This window comes from Rhamphochromis sp. 'chilingali' (genome assembly GCF_963969265.1).
Source record: "Rhamphochromis sp. 'chilingali' genome assembly, chromosome: 6".
Taxonomy (NCBI): domain Eukaryota; kingdom Metazoa; phylum Chordata; class Actinopteri; order Cichliformes; family Cichlidae; genus Rhamphochromis; species Rhamphochromis sp. 'chilingali'.
In genome coordinates this window covers 20312259-20329126 of record NC_137933.1, presented here as the reverse complement: position 1 = coordinate 20329126, position 16868 = coordinate 20312259, and the positions used below count along the sequence as shown (strand labels likewise).

General features: G+C 39.6%; 1 protein-coding gene across 1 annotated transcript; it reads left to right on the top strand.

Moving 5' to 3' along the window:
• Positions 1 to 1614: 1614 nt before the first annotated feature.
• Positions 1615 to 15262, top strand: slc17a6b (solute carrier family 17 member 6b). Its single transcript, XM_080885339.1, has 12 exons — positions 1615 to 2266; positions 4229 to 4484; positions 5336 to 5454; positions 7135 to 7249; positions 8426 to 8513; positions 8627 to 8713; positions 9124 to 9266; positions 9464 to 9613; positions 10797 to 10929; positions 11284 to 11394; positions 13889 to 14016; positions 14755 to 15262. The coding sequence occupies exons 1-12, from the start codon at positions 2193 to 2195 to the stop codon at positions 15094 to 15096; spliced, it is 1746 nt and encodes a 581-aa protein (XP_080741465.1). The 5' UTR covers positions 1615 to 2192; the 3' UTR covers positions 15097 to 15262.
• The last annotated feature ends 1606 nt before the right edge of the window (positions 15263 to 16868 follow it).

The window sequence follows — 16868 nt, the reverse complement described above, 5'->3', positions numbered from 1 at the left end:
GCTCCACTGTGTTTTACAGACTGACCTGTAAATATTCAAGACAATTTGAACTAAAATTGTCAAATCTGGATTCATTGGTCCATCAGACCTCTCGCTGCTGATTTTCAGTCCAGTCCTTGTGTAATGTGGAATACCTCAGCCTTTCCTCTCTGTTTCCCTCTCTTATGGTTTTTACAGCCACCTTTCCATTAAAACCATGTCTGGTGAGGCTTCTGTGAACTGTGGATGAATCAACTGAAGGGCCGAATGCATCTCTCACGTCTGCTGATTTTTTTCCCTATATCTTAAAGACATAACTTTCAGATGCTGTTCATCAGTGGTTTTTAGGCCATTTCTCTTGTCCTCCCCTTGTCCAGTTTCTTGATTTTTTTTAAGGAAACTTTTTTCTAAGGTTTTTATAGCTCTTTGGGGAATCACCTTGTTGATAAATAAGTACAGTTTTATCCCTGTCAAACTGTGTTATTGTCAGCATTTTTCATATATTCAACTGAAGAAAGGGGAACAAATTCTGTGTTTTTGTGTCAGGCTACTTGTAACAAAGTGTCTCAAGATAGAATATATCTCTGGTTCTTTGCTGAGTTGTCTGTTATATGTAGACAACTCACTGGTTCATCACTTGGTTTAGGCGGCTTTTATGCTTGAATGTTAACAACAAAGAAACACTCGAACGAAAGTCTTGCTCCTTTGAAACGTGTGTGCACTTTCATCAGGTCAGTGTAAGAACTATGCACACTGTTGCTCCGGCACATCAGTGAAGACAAACCCAGTTTTTGAATAATGACTTCAGGAGAAGCCAAATATAAACTATTATACAAATGCAATATAAATACAAAAATCTAACAACAGACACACAAAATATGCACGAATAACCTCAAAGATTGTCACACAAAAGTTTCAGACTGCTATTTTCAACCACCAGGTGTCGCCCCATACCAACAAATAAAAAGAGCCTGGTCGCTTCCCCCAGGTTATTTGACTGTGAATAAAATAAGATCTTCGTATTAAAGCATATTATTATTATTATTATTATTATTATTATTATTATTATTATTATTATTATTATTATTATTATTATTATTATTATTCGACGTATGCTTTTGAGAAAGATTTCTTTTTAATTATTCTAAGATTTTCTTCATGCTTCTGTGGGAAGATGTGGTTGTCAAGGAGAGGAAAACCGGGGAGACGGCTAAATTATTGATGGATTCCTGCGTTGAGGAGCTTTTTGGAGGGCAGCACTGGGATGGGTGGGGGAGATCCACTCCTGTTCCATTGGTTTCCATAGCACCGCCCTCAGGAGAACTGCAGCTCTCATATGTACTGTTGCTGTTAATATTCGTTTTTTCTTCAAAGTGTTAAAAAACACAAGTTGATATAAAATAGCTTCATTTAGTTTCACATTTCAGCTGATAAATAAAGAGACCGATTGAGCTATAAAGCAGTTCCTTTTCTTCCCCTCACTATTTTTTTTTTATTTGCTATTAGACACAGGCTCATATATATATATAAATATATAGACATGGCGTTTGTGGGCATGTTGTGTTTTGCGTGTGGCCTTTATTTGGGCTGAGCAGCTGGCCAGATGTTTGGACGCGGAGCGTTGCTGTCGCTGACCTCGGTGCTGAACGCGACGTCAGATGAACCTGCGCTCACCACAGGAGACACGATACAGCCTCACTCGCTCTTTGATTTATTGAAGCCACTCCAAACGCCCACTCCCGCTTTCTGAACTTTAACTTTTGTTTTGTTGGATTTTTTTTTTAATTATTTCATATCCATCATTCATTAGCTCTGTTTCTCCCCCCTCTCTCTTTCCTTTTTGGGTGCGAAGAGAGATCCATATCGCTCCACGACGCCGGCTATCAATTTTTTCGCTCGCTTTCGTCGTGATGGCACTTGGCTTGGCTACTGTACGCCAGGCAGGAGATGAGTTGGTGGTGGATGAAGGCGAACTGCTCGCTTGATCCCCCCTTTTTACACCAGGCTCTTTTCGCCTCTGCGCTTTCAGCCTAGCGCTGAGAATTATTCCCGGCTGTTGGATCGTCGCCTTCCTTGTGGGCTCATTTTTTTTCTCGTAATTTCGTTTGTTGTTTTCCTTGCAGCCGCTGCAGTCCAGCCATCCTGCGCTGTAACATGACGCCTGAACAGTAAAACAAATATTGAGAAAACAGGCCTGCATTCAGAAACTGGATATGGAGTCAGTAAAGACGAAAGCAACGGCGGGGGTGAAGGAATTTGCGGGGAAGACCCTGGGTCATATGTACAGGTAAGGACGGGCTCTTCTTTTTGTGGGTAAATCTGGACAACAGCGCGTTTGAAACCGTCTGAGCCCAGATTATTTGTATGCTGGATTTTAACAAGGCACGACGTGTGGGTCCAGAGGGCACCCAGCACTGTCTCACAACTTACAGGGATACTTAGTCACGCCTCTAGAAGAAAATAAGAAAATTCTCTCTCTCTCTCTCTCTCTCTCTCTGTGTGTGTGTGTGTGTGTGTGTGTGTGTGTGTGTGTGTGTGTGTGTGTGTGTGTGTGTGTGTGTGTGTTGCTGGCAAGGGTATGGATGCCACTAGATCCTGATGCAGGGGCCTGCACATGAATCTGATTGGCAGATTAGGTTAAAGAGGACGCGCAGGCCGCGCGAGAAATTTGTGGGACTCCACTCGTGATTTTTAAAGCATTTCACGATGTCGTTATAACCAAATAAAAGGAAATTCTATTCATTTGAATCATTTTAATCTACAGCTATCACTTTGATTAATTCAGCACCTCGATATGTGTGTGTGTCTTTTCTTTAATGTTGATGTTTGGTGATTTAAAAAACCCGTTTTATTTATTTTGTATTTATTTTTGAGTGTTCAGCAGAATAAATGCGTTTTTAGACTTTCCGCTATATTCACATCGGGCCTATTCCCTTGCGAATTCATCTTCTCCGCCTTACATACCCTTGCACCTAGTGCTTGCTCAAATCTGCAGGAGAAATGGAATTAAACCGACTTTCGTTAAACATCAGTGGCTCTCTGTATCCTCTCTGGCTTTACCCCCTGAACCAGGTCTTACGTTTCACCCCAAATACACGCATTTAATTCTAATATTCTGCTGTCCCTTTTATTTAACTTGGAATGTCTTCATTCGTTTGCAGAGACGGAGATTTACATGTTTTGATAACATTTTAGATTTAGACAATTAACTGATTGCGACAAACGCGATTTTCCTGGACAGAAAAAATTAATACATAAAAAAGAAAAGCACGAGGAGTTTGAGGAAAGCCCACAGACGGGTTGTCTGCAGGCTGGAGCTGTTGCTCGGTCCCTGAATGCTAATGAGTGTGAAAGCGAGCTGGGTGCTGCAATGCGGTACAGTCAGGGGCATATTCGACTTAATTCTGCTCTACAAGGGGAACCTTCATTCTCGTTTCCCATTAGAAGCTTTCCCCTCCTATTGGAGCAAATAAAAGCATCAAATTTATTTTTTTTAATTCGTTGCAGGAGTCGTCTGACTAAAGCCTCACAGACATGCTGTCCTCAGTGTGAATAAATGCTCTCCATAATGTAAATACATCACAGAGGCCTAAACCTCCCACTACCTCTCTCTCATTATGGTGATTCTACAGGAAATGCTTCCAGGATTTACTTGACTGTTTGACAAGACGTCTCAAACAGTATCCTGGTCACACCCACACACACACACACACACACACACCCACACACACACACACACACACACACACACATACTCCCAAGCACCCAGCCCCTACTAAAATATTCATGCTAAATGGAAATATTAATGGGCCTCCATGAAAGAAAGAAAAAAATCTGTTGTTTTTATAAATTTGAGAATCTTAATTTCATGTGGTGTTAGTTGGATCCGCAGACAGTGTTATTCTTAAGCGGTAGAAATCAAGATAACTGGACTTTTGTGGTTAGTGAAGAAGTTTCACCTCCCATCCAAGAGAGTCCCAGGTATTTACCCTGTGGACAAAGGGTGGGTTAGATCCTCCTCCAAAGGGACAACCCCATTAGACAATAAATACCTGGGACTCTCCATCAGTTTTCAGAACGAAAAAAACCCCCAAAACTCTTGGATGTGGATGAGGTATGAAATCTCTCCATGAACCTTAAGAAAGAAAGAAAGAATCCCAGTTGGCTTTATTTCAATCGCCTAAGACTGCCATGACCTGGATGAGTGAGGATCCACACAGACAGAGTTATCACCCCCTGGTTGTTGCAGGGTTATAGAAAGGAGGCAGAAAACCGGGGAAGTGATCGAGCTCACGGAGGATGGAAGGCCACGGGAGGCCGCTGAGAAGAAACCCCCGCTGTGCGACTGCAAGTGCTTCGGCCTGCCCCGCCGCTACATTATCGCCATCATGAGCGGCCTGGGCTTCTGCATCTCCTTCGGCATCCGATGCAACCTGGGCGTGGCCATAGTGGGCATGGTCAACAACAGCACGGTTCACCAGAACGGCAAGATCATCATCAAAGAGGTGTGGCAAAGCGAGCGAGCGAGTACATCGTGTACAGACGAGGCACATCATGGCACATGGTTATTAAAACGAGTTTCTCTGCACATGATAAATGAGAAACACATAAAGGCCTTCTATTGCTGGCACACTAGGCCGTGAAATAGCCCCCCTCTAAGTTTAAATGAACCACGGTAGTCATTTCTACAGAGCTTTAGTATACATACATCTGTGTGCAGGGAAAGTAAAAATGCGCCAGAGATGCTCCTGATTTAAATGGCACCAGGCCTCCACAGCTTACACAGGATATTCTTAGGATTAAATAGCATACATTGATGGTTCAATAAGATTTAAGATCAGTAGCGTCACTGTTTCCTGTGTATGGTGTAATAAATTACGTAGAACAGTGTCAGTGTCATGATGTAAAAGCCAGTCTTTTTCTTAAAGGGATATTACATACAAAAGGTGCATTAAAAATGCCTGAAAATTTCGAACAATTTCTATAAAACATGTATTTAGTATTCATCCTGACCCCTATATTATACAACTGCATTATCTCAAATTTCGTCCAATATTCGTCTTTACCAAGAAAGCCAAACTGTTACACATAACTAGCTTGCTTTATATTATTTTTTTACGGGAAAATTAGGTGCTTTAGTAATCGGATCAATGAAAATCCAGTCGAAATAAACACATGCAGGCTTTTATTAAAAAGGCCCCCGTTTAGATTTATTCTTCGATAGAGTAAATTCGTTCATTTCTTGGTTAATTAGCCACAATAGAGCTCACATGCAACACATGTACGTTTTTCCAAAGCGCATAGGCCACTTGTTCATTTTAACTCCACTGTTTTTGTTTTCCATATTATCTGCCAGAAAGCCAAGTTCAACTGGGATCCAGAGACGGTGGGAATGATTCACGGATCTTTTTTCTGGGGCTATATCGTGACACAAATCCCGGGAGGATATATATCCTCCAGGCTGGCAGCGAACAGGTAGGCGGCACCTCCCCTGAATTACCATAAATACGACACAGCTATATTCAGTCGGCAGATTTTCGTGATTTGGTGTTGGGTATTAAAAGAATTGTTTGAACAATTGGCGTGACTTTCGTTTCCTCTTACTCCCTTTGTCTATTCATTTCTATATTTGCAATTTTTATCAACAGTGGGAAAACAAAAAACCCGTTCAGGCGGGGAGTGGAATAAAATCACCTCCGATTAAAAAGAATAGTAAAACCAAATACAGCCAAAAGCAGGCATAAAAATATCCGTGTCTGAACTGTGAAACGGATGAGCAGGTCACGGTTATATGCAGAGCATCTCTGCACAAAGGGAGCAGACAGTCTGCAGATCTGAAGTGATGCAGAGCTGCAGGGAGGGCACTGGGCTGGCAGGCCTGCAGCTCCTGGTGTCAGGGCTTTCTGCCACCTGTTAATGAGCTCCCTTGGGGGAGCCGGGTCTAATCTGTCGCTCTCTCAGGGCATGGATACCAGACCCGGTCCTGTCGCCAAAGGCTTTAATTCACATGAGCACTGCCAAATGCGTCAGTCATTATAATTACGTTAAACTGCAGAGACTGTATGCTGTCATATCAACAACACGGCACACATTTTAGTGGATGGACGTTGATATGGTACCAAACATTTCTCATCCAATCATTTTGCTCAAATAAAACGGAAAATTGTTTTTTTTAAATGATATTTTTGTGATATTTTTATTTAGGGCCCGCGACTTTTACAATCGTATCTCCCTGCAGTCCGTTTGTGTGATTGACACGAGGATGTAAGCGAATCAATCGGTCTCGTGCTCAACACTAGTCTCCACCGGATTAGGGCTTGTCCCCCCACGTGCGGAGGAGAGGGGCGGGGGAGTGTGGGACGTGACAAAAATGAGAAATAGCTGTGTGTTCGGCCTTGCTCTGCTTGCTCACCTGCTCCCTCCTAAAAATAAAGATGGAAAAATATGGCCTATCTATAAAATAAAAATAAAATAAAATAGCGATAATAAAAGCATTCCTGTTTCTACAACCTTCCATGTAAGCTTTCAGAATAAGCAGTGCTAGGGCTAAATTTAACAGCCTGATGAATAATTAGCCTGCATGAATCTTTTCTCCCCCGAGTTATAATGCAGAGCAGTCATCGGTTAATTGTCCTCTTCGCTCTCGGTCAGCGTCGAAACTAAAATTAAACGCCATTCTTCAGGAGAAACACGTCTCGAGCTGTACGAAAGCGAAAACGGTTGCTAAGCGACACGTGACGTGGTCATTTACGGGGTGTTGCTACTTCAAATATTCATTTACATGACGTCAAAGAGCGCGTGTAAGGCAGAGCCAATCAAATCCGAGGACCGGCGAACAGCCCTGCATCCTCCTCAGGTGCAGTGATGGTTTAAAGCTGAAATGGAAGGTTTCGGCTTTTTCCAGCAAAACAAAGTAAAAACAAAGAGATTTAAAATTACCATTGGAAGTAACACATACTATTTTTTGTTTGTTTTATGGATTTGCTTTACTATGAGTGTCTGGAAAAAAACCGGGCAATGTTCACCCAAAAAGCACGCTGTCGACTGTTGTGATACTTGATTAATAAAATGTGTTGCCATACGTTCAGCACAGTTAATAATGAGGCGATTTGCTATGATTGAAATTTAAAACGCTGGTCATTGTGATATTTTCAGGGTATTTGGTGCAGCCATCGTCCTCACCTCCACTCTCAACATGTTCATTCCCTCGGCTGCCCGAGTCCACTATGGGTGTGTCATATTTGTCAGGATATTACAAGGACTGGTGGAGGTAAGACACTGTCAGAGGTGCGTCACAGCAGTCTATGTTTTATTTTATGTTATTTTATTTTATTTTTATTGTGTGCATGAATAAAAAAAATCAGCAATGAATTTATTCTCTCACTTTATTCGCTCACTGTATAATTTTAGTTCCCGAGAGAATAAAGAGTATGGCGTGCAGTTCAATGAAATGCGAGATGCACTGTATTGATCCAGTCCACTCCAACTGGTTCCATGGCTTTGTCCAGCTCATTTTTCTTTCCTTTATTGTGCCTTTTTGTGCCTGAATACAAACAACAGTAAAGTGATCCTGCAGAGATGGATAATGGGGAAAATGTTGATTTGCAGAGGGATATCAATCCTCCTGGCTTTGTAGTGAAATTAGACACTCATGTTGATGAAATATACCTATTGGAGTAAAAAACATGGAGGGCTTATAATGCAGTTCTCACATGGGCTATAAAGTCTGTTGCGATAGATATAAACATACAAAGATACAGCTTTTCCTGGACATATAAACACGTGGTAATGTACACAGTTAATTTCCTTAAAGACCAGCAGGCCCTACTGTAAGGAAGCCTGCAGACTGGATTTAAAATCAGTGAAGTTTGTTCAAATTAGAGGCTGATTAGCATTTAATGTCTGCAGGCCTGTTTTGCTTCTTGAACAGCTCATCAGGTCATCATGGTGCTGAGCTGTTTGTTCATGGTAATTACAAGGGCGAAAATGTTAATTTTGATTACTTATGACATGTCTATTGGTTCAGATTCAAGTCTAACTGGGTATTCCAGATGGACGTTTAACACATCCTAAACCTGAAAATATCTGTATTCATATACATATAATAATACATCTGTATAATAATTTAATTATGCTTTGGTCTAGAAATCCTGAAAGCCTTTCCTGTTATAATAGTATTCATACAGTAGCCTACAAAAAGAGTGCAAGCTAATGAAAGTACATGCTCTGCAATTGTGCCATTGTTCAAATTTTGCAATATTTTTCACACAGACCATATAGATTGGCTACATTTATATAATCCCTCTGGCCTCTGGGAGACAAGAGTACATGCATCTCTATAACAACAATAGCTTAGAAGAACAGGCCAAAGTGCAGAGAGTTTCACTGATGATTATTGTTTTACTGTAACAAATGAAAACAGACTGTTCCTTGTGGTTGGCTTTAGGGAGTGACCTACCCAGCCTGTCATGGGATCTGGAGTAAATGGGCGCCGCCATTAGAAAGGAGTCGTCTGGCCACCCTCTCATTCTGTGGTAAATACTTTTGTTTCTGTTTCTCCTTCTAGATTCAGATATGATTTGTTAAACTTTACTTTACCTTGATGATGTCTGTCCTTGCAAGCACTGAATCGCTTTCTCCTTGCCAGGCTCCTATGCTGGTGCTGTGATTGCGATGCCTCTGGCTGGGGTCTTGGTTCAGTATACAGGATGGTCCTCAGTGTTCTATGTCTACGGTAAGACTGTAAGACTCAGTGAGGGACTGCATGGGATAGGCATGCATATTGATACAAAAAGAACTGGAGATAAATTTTTATATATTAAAAATACATGTAGGTTATAAATGTAACTGTTTTTAAGCTTTGCGAAAAACTAAGAGACTTCAGTGAAAGTCAAATGGATTTAGCCAGGCAGACTATGTATTGATTTTCCCCCCCCCCTGATGTTTTGGTGTGTCAATAAATAACCCCCATGTCTTTCTCTGTGGACTGGATACAGTTAGCTTTCCTGTCTGGCTTTTATTCTCTCAGGCATTTTAGAAAGATCAGGCTGCCAGAGTCTCTGCATGTGCTTACTGCTGAGGTCAAAATTAGTTGCAATGCTTCTTCTGTACACCTTCTGACTTGTAATTTGTCCATACAAACAGGATGCTTTGGCATCTTCTGGTATATGTTCTGGATCTTGGTGTCTTATGAGAGCCCTGCTGAACATCCAACCATCACTGATGAGGAACGCTGCTACATTGAGGAGAGCATTGGAGAGAGTGCCAAGCTAACGGGACCTGCAGAGGTGAGGGGACACCAAAAACGTCAAAAACCTGGGCTTAAGTAACCTCACAAAATACCCCGTTTTTAGCCCATTTTTATTTATTTATTTTTTTGTAAGAAGCATTACAAAAATATGAACACAGTTCCAGAAACTGTCAGTCAGGCAAAGCTCTTTACCTTCATGTGAACACAACCATCATTTTTCTTAATCTTTTCCAGAAATTCAAGACACCCTGGAGGAAGTTCTTCACCTCTATGCCTGTCTATGCAATTATTGTGGCCAACTTCTGCAGGAGCTGGACATTTTACCTGCTGCTGATTAGCCAGCCTGCATATTTTGAAGAAGTGTTTGGTTTTGAGATAAGCAAGGTGAGCTTACAAAAAATGTCACAAGACAACCAAAAAAAGAAAAAAAAAAGAATAGAGACATGAAAGATTAAAGTCGTAAAGAAAACCCCTCACCACTCAGATTCAGTCTGTTTAAAGCTGAGAGTGACGCTTTGCTCTTGGACAGATTCATTGATTTATTATGAGAATCAGTGTGAGTGCAGCTGGTGGCCAATAGTTCTCTCTCATGAACTGATACACATCATAACAAAGTGATGCAATATACATTTCCACTATATATCCATGCTTATCTTTTAAGGCCTGTGTGAACTTTTTCAGATGATGGAATAAAAAAACACATCAAAGCAACTGTAACTTCAACAGGTTTAAATTTAAAAAACAAAATGCACTGTAGTTATTTTATATATTGCACAGAATCTCTTAGAGCAAGGATGTCAAGGTCATTTTACATTAAGGGCCACAAACAATCCACTTTAATCTTAAATGGGCCTGGTGAGTGAAACGTTTAATTATGTGGGGATTAAATTACATATTTAATCCCTGCGATATATTAATATGAGATAAAGAAGTGCAATTTCAACAGGATGTGTCAGTTTTTCTACATGATATTGTAGGTCAGTGCCGGGAATGTCCTGTAGTTTTAAAACATTGTTTTTTTGTCAATTGATGAAAATTTTACTTGTTTTTAACTGAAATTTCTATATTAGACAGTAAACAACTAGAACTTTTCAGTAATTTAATTGTTTATCTTTTAATTAACTACTTTGGTGTAGCATGAATGGCTGTGGGGAGGTCTTTATCAACAGAAAAAGGTGTAAAATGTAGAAATATACAGTAAAAATTCCAAAGATTTATGCCATTCATCTTATTTTAGTGACTTTCAAATCAGAAATTTGTTATTTGCTCTATAAGACCAATATATGCTCAAAGTGTGTTTGAGTTTGATCCTTATTAGCTGCTCATTCCCTCAAACATTCATTTGACAAAGTATGAAAATGCATTAAAAACAGGGATATTTTCTATTTTCTGCTCAGCTACTTTGAATAAGTGAGAAAATACGAATAATGAAAAATATAGAATGTCCTAAATTGTAGAGCCTTTTAAAAATTAATGGAGAAACATCTTCAAAAGTATAAATCTTCATCTATTATACTGGCATTCAGCTGTGCATCTAATTTTATTGATTTTCTGTATGGGACTTTAGGTCGGTGCACTTTCTGCCCTCCCCCACTTGGTGATGACCATCATTGTGCCCATTGGTGGCCAGCTGGCCGACTACCTGCGCAGCAAGAACATCCTGACAACTACCACTGTCAGGAAAATCATGAACTGCGGAGGTGAGAAGTCTGAACCGAGGATGAAATCAAAAATTTCCACACCTCTCTTTGCACGGCTGCAGGGTGTTATTTTGATGGTGTCAGATCCATAGTGTTGTTTTTAAGGTGCTCTTAACGGCCAGCTGGGCTGCAGAGATGGTTTTGTTTATATTTTTTGGTAAAAATCTATCTGCTCAATACTTCAGTACACGGGTTGACTCACTGATTGTGACTGTGCATTGATTTCATATCTGACACTTGTGTAATTGAGTGCAGATCATGTATCACGCTTAATTCAATTGGCACCACAATGACCAACTGCCCGTGGGCTTTGTCTGTGCTTGTGTGTGTGACACTACTGTCTCTCCCTGCCAGGATTTGGCATGGAGGCCACATTGCTACTGGTGGTAGGATATTCCCACAGCAAAGGGGTGGCGATCTCCTTCCTCGTGCTTGCAGTGGGCTTCAGTGGATTTGCTATATCAGGTTAGTAGGCGTAAAAAGATCAGAATATATGTGGTATGAAACAAGATGTAAATTAAAAGTGATTAAATAATGTCATCACTGTTTAGATTTAGCTTTATTTCATTTAATGTTTAATGATTTGGGGCTTCAGTGAAAAGGATAACAAGCTAGACAAAGAATAAATATACTTGTAAGCAACACTTGGTGCTACTGCACTGCTTTTTGAGACAATTTATAAAATGACCCAGAGCTTACAAAGAAAGTGTGCACTTTTTTAACATTAATACAGCAGCAATCAGCTGCCCTTTATGGACAAAGTATTGGGCCAAGCCTCTTAATCCTTCAATTCAGGTATTTTTATTTGTTTATCCTTTATGTAATCAGAAAGTCCTTTCAGATTAGCATCTCTTTTTTTTTAGGGGAGTCCTGCCTAAGAAGGCCCACCATTAGAATGTTACACTGTTTCAAATTAATAATAAAACATAACATCAACATACATAAAACAAGTCATAGTCAAAATAATACAAGGACAAGCTGGAGAATGCTCTGAACTCACATAGGGCGACAAAATCATTCCACTTCAATGTGCTCTGACGGTCATTCTATGACCAAGGTGCAAAACAAGAGAGCGCTGTTCTACCCAGTTCAGACAAATGCAACCCAGTTACCACAGGAGTGGTCCTCTTCAGTCCTCTTTACAAGTGAACGACTGGGTCATTCTGAAGTGCTCAGTGCACAGTACTGTAATATAACGTTACCACAGCAAAAAGGCAGTTTATGAAATTTCTTCCCTCCTAGTTCTTCTATGAACAACTGTTAAGTGGGATTATTGCAAAGTGGAAGTATTTAGGAACCACAGCAACTGAGCCACAAAGTGTCAGACCACGTAAAGTTACAGAGTGGTGTTGACACTCTAGTAGGCGCTCTTTTGAGGCACATCATCAAGCCCAACCGATGTTCAAGGGGGTGTTAATTATATTAATAATAAAAGCCAATATTACGTATTTGCCACCTTGCCACCATATTGTATCAACATTTTTAACGGCAAATAAAAATAAAATCCTAAAGAAGAGATGAGAGAAAAACCCTTTGATCACTCAGCAAGGACACAACAAACACCTAACTCAAGCTTAATCGGGCAGAATGCAAAAGAGTGATTAATGACTTGCTTTGATAACAGACGGCATATATTTTAAAACTACATTGTTGGGTTATCTTAGTGAGGACTCATAAATAACTACACATAACAGTTGTTAGGAAACTCCTGTAACAAAAATAAATAGCAGCCGAACAAATATATATATGCCTAATATCAGTCTAGATACTGCTATGTATGATGTTAAAGGCAGCTCGGTACTTTTTGTCTATATAATATATGTACAGTAAGGATTTGATGGAGCCATTGCATGCTCAGCAGAGATCATAGTGACACTCCCTCTGTGCGTGTTGTATTACAATTTATGTGCCTTTGTTTCCATTCAGGTCAGTTTCAGAGTCTGCTCTTTGTTTCACCTCAATCTCAAATTTGAATTTTGTCCGAAATAATTGTCATTCAGTTTGTTTTTAAGACTACCATAGGCTGGCAGTTGTGGCTTTGAGTTTTTCAGAATCAGAATCAGAATCCTCTATTGATCCCTAGGGGAAATTATTTTTTGTTACAGTGCCTTTTGGACTTTATTTACAACTTCTTGGTTGAATGAGGCATAAAATAAGACGACGTGTGACAGATGTGCTGATTTGTTTTGGTATTAAATGCTGTTGCTCTGTGTTCTATATTTGATGCTAGAGCTAGAAGACTAGCATACCACAATGAGTAGAACCAGGAGAAACAGCGAGTGTGGCTTTCTCCAGCGTTTTAAAAATAAAACAAGCATTTATGAAGCTAATTAACACATCATATCGTGTCTATTTAATTCATAATAAATAAAAGTGTTTATTTATTATTTCTTAGCTAAGTACAGACTTCAAGTTGGATATTTGGACAAAAAGACTATAAAAATGACCTTTTTCCATGGAAATTATCCATAATTAGAAAGCTGTGGAGAGTAAAAGTAGAAATTTAATTTCATTAATGATCCTAAACCTTTAGGCCAGCTATTCATTCAACAGCTGTTGTCATGTTTATGCTCAGTTATAGAAGCTGCAGATATCTGTGACTACGTGCAAAATCAGTTTCTTGCTGGTGTTCTCCAGCTTTCTCCAAGAGTGTTTAATAATTCAGTGCTAGCTGTCTCGGGAGACTTGCCAGGCAGGCGGCGTGCAGCAGCTCACGAGGACACTTACTCATTCAGCTAGTCAGAGTGGGGGAGGAGGTCGTGTGGCGAGTTGGTGCCTATTTCTGCAACAAGATGGTCACCATTTGTGCTACTTTTATCTGTAACTGTGTCATGCATCAGTTGCCTTTTATACTTTACTCATAGCATTTGCCCTTTCTGTATCAAACTGGCCTTTAAATTATGTTAACCAGGCTTGTAGCTCACAAAGATAAAATCTTTTGTTGTTGTTTTGCTGTCAGGCTTCAATGTCAATCACCTGGATATTGCTCCGCGTTATGCCAGTATCCTAATGGGCATCTCTAATGGTGTGGGCACCTTATCTGGCATGGTGTGCCCGCTGATTGTTGGTGCTATGACAAAGCACAAGGTAAGGGCTTTTCCTCCAAATGTGACAGAATCATGAAAATCATACATTTCAAATGTGTGCAAAAATTAACAAATAACTCTGAAGTTTACTTTAATTTTCCCTGCTTGACATTAAAAAGCATACAGCATACCTTTCATTAATGGTTTCTGGCAACATTTGCATAAACAGTTAAAGAAATAACAGCATGTTATACATTTGCTGTAAAAGTACAGAGAAATTATACTTCACCCAGACATTTACAAATTCAATTCAATTCAGTTTTATTTATACATGAACAAAATCGCACTACAGTTACCTCGAGGCGTTTTGTCTTCTAAGGTAAAGACAATAACAATAAGAGAGAAATGGCCTAAATCTGCATGCAGTGACCTTGTAGTTTTTTTCACGTAGCTATATGAGTATACTATATATGTATTACTATATATGAGTAAACTCTAGAAATGTCTTGATTATCTATTATTTATTTAAATAAATAAGACTAAGACCATCCCTCTGGGAGCTAGCCCACAAAAGTATAACTTGCTTTTACTTGTACTTCTCGGTAGCAAGTATTGTTTTCTACATGGACTGATGTCATTTCTACACATAATTTGATGTGTGCAGCCACAGATTTACAAAGTAGACACCTTTTAAATATTTCTCCAATACTCTGCTCCAAGGTCACAAATAATAAACAGGCAAATTGTTGGTATGATCAGCGTATTTATGAAAACACTATTTTTTTTCTTCCCTCTTCAGACCAGAGAGGAGTGGCAGTATGTATTCCTCATAGCCTCCTTGGTGCATTATGGAGGCGTGATCTTCTACGGCCTTTTTGCATCAGGAGAAAAACAGCCGTGGGCTGACCCGGAACTGACCAGTGAGGAGAAGTGTGGCTTCATTGATGAGGACGAGCTGGCAGAAGAAACAGGTGACATCACTCAGAGCTACGGTGCTTTCGGAGGGCCAGCCAAGACATATGGTGCAACCACACAGGTGAATGGAGGCTGGGCTGCCAGCTGGGAGAAGACAGAGGAGTATGTCCAGGAAGAAGCACAGGGAGGAGGCTATGGATACAGGCAGGATGAGGGATACTCCTAAACCAAACACGCACTCACTGATATATGAGTAGGTTTATTTTCCTGAGTGTCAGATTTAGTCTTAAAATGATCTACAAATGATAAACAAGAAAACCTACAATCCGTTGTCGTATTGATTGCACAAATTCTAAAGAAAACAAATAAAAAATGTAAAAAAAAAAAAAAAAGATCAACTCAATGTTAAAATGAGATCATATAAATAACTAAAGCTATTTGATTAATAGAGGTGTAACACATATCAAATTGGCAGTCTGTTAACGTATTATTATGCATATTAATGATAGATATATTTATTTGGAGTCCAACTGTGTATAAACATGAACATTTTCATCCCATCAGCTAAGGTTTCCTGACCACACTGAAGCCTGTAGAAGTACATAGAAGCTGACCCTTATTAATCAAATGAACAAGTACAGTACAATGTCCTCCAAGCCAGCCATCTCAGTGTGTGAATATGTCACTGCACAATATTGTAAACAGAAACTAGACACTCTCTTGGTATAGATCGTACTCTCTCTCTCCTGAATGCACTCGCAGTCGTGTGTCCTTTTTAATGCACATTACTTTTGATTTCTCATCACCAGCCTCTGTGTGTCTTGAACATGGAAGCGACCTGGTGTGGAGGCTTGTAAAGCGGCATTGTAACTTGTGATGCTCATTTAGTTACACATGCAAACGATAAAAAAAGAAGTGTCCTATCTGTAATTCCTTTTGTGACCCTGTACTGCTGCAGTTGAGCGTTTTTTTGTGTGTGTTTGCAGCCCAACACATCTTAGCAGTGTAGTGAAGGAATTAAGCCGCTCCCATTGTAATACTCAGCATCACCGTCATGCCACTTAGAATGTAACTGTACCAATGCATTGTTTTAAAGATTTATCTAAAATAAAACATATATGAAAGAAATATTGTATGAATTCAGATATAGCTGGATCACAATAGTTATTGTCATATAAGACCTTATCAAGGGTTTGTGCAATGGAAAGTCTTTGGGGACCAACCAAAACAAGTATGAGAGCCTTACTATTATAGAACTGCAAAATTAATATTATTTAAAAAGAGAAGAATAAATAATAATAAGAGATATTTAGAAATTTTAACAAACGGATGCATGAGGACATTTGAATGCATCATATTAAAAACTCCTGAAAGATTCATGTTTCCTCACAGCATCTATTAAGATTTTAACACAGAGGTTTAATCAGATTTGACTGACAGTAACTAAGCAATCCTTCACTACATAAATGTTGTAATGTTGCCCTTTTGTTCCCCAGCTGAACCCCGCACACATAAATCCGTCATCTTACAAGAGTGAGAAAAATGCAGGTGTTCAAAGCAAGAGGTAAAAATTGTTTACAAACATTCCCCCCAAAAAGTATTTGTATGTTAACATACAGTATATTTTCACTTTTCATGAGATTCAGCAAAACGGGAGATTTCTATTTATATGGATGGAAAACCAAAAGCAGCACTACAGAAAGGAGGCAGTTTATGCACTGATAAACAGTGTGGACGTCTGACTTATCGAAAGTGTTTTAGAGTCAGAATTAGACAGAAATGCAAGACAACCCAGAACCATCTGTTTGTCCTCAGTCTGCACTCACACTGACGAGATCTGAAGGGGGTACATTTTCTTTATTTTGTCTCAAGTTGGCACTTCACAGTGTAGATGTGTGTGGCTGTGTATTTATGCATGGAACAAAGTGAAATGTGTAGTGTGTCCTTTTTTAACGTTTCTTTTTTCTTCCAAAGTTTTTCGTCTTCGTCTCTGAAACT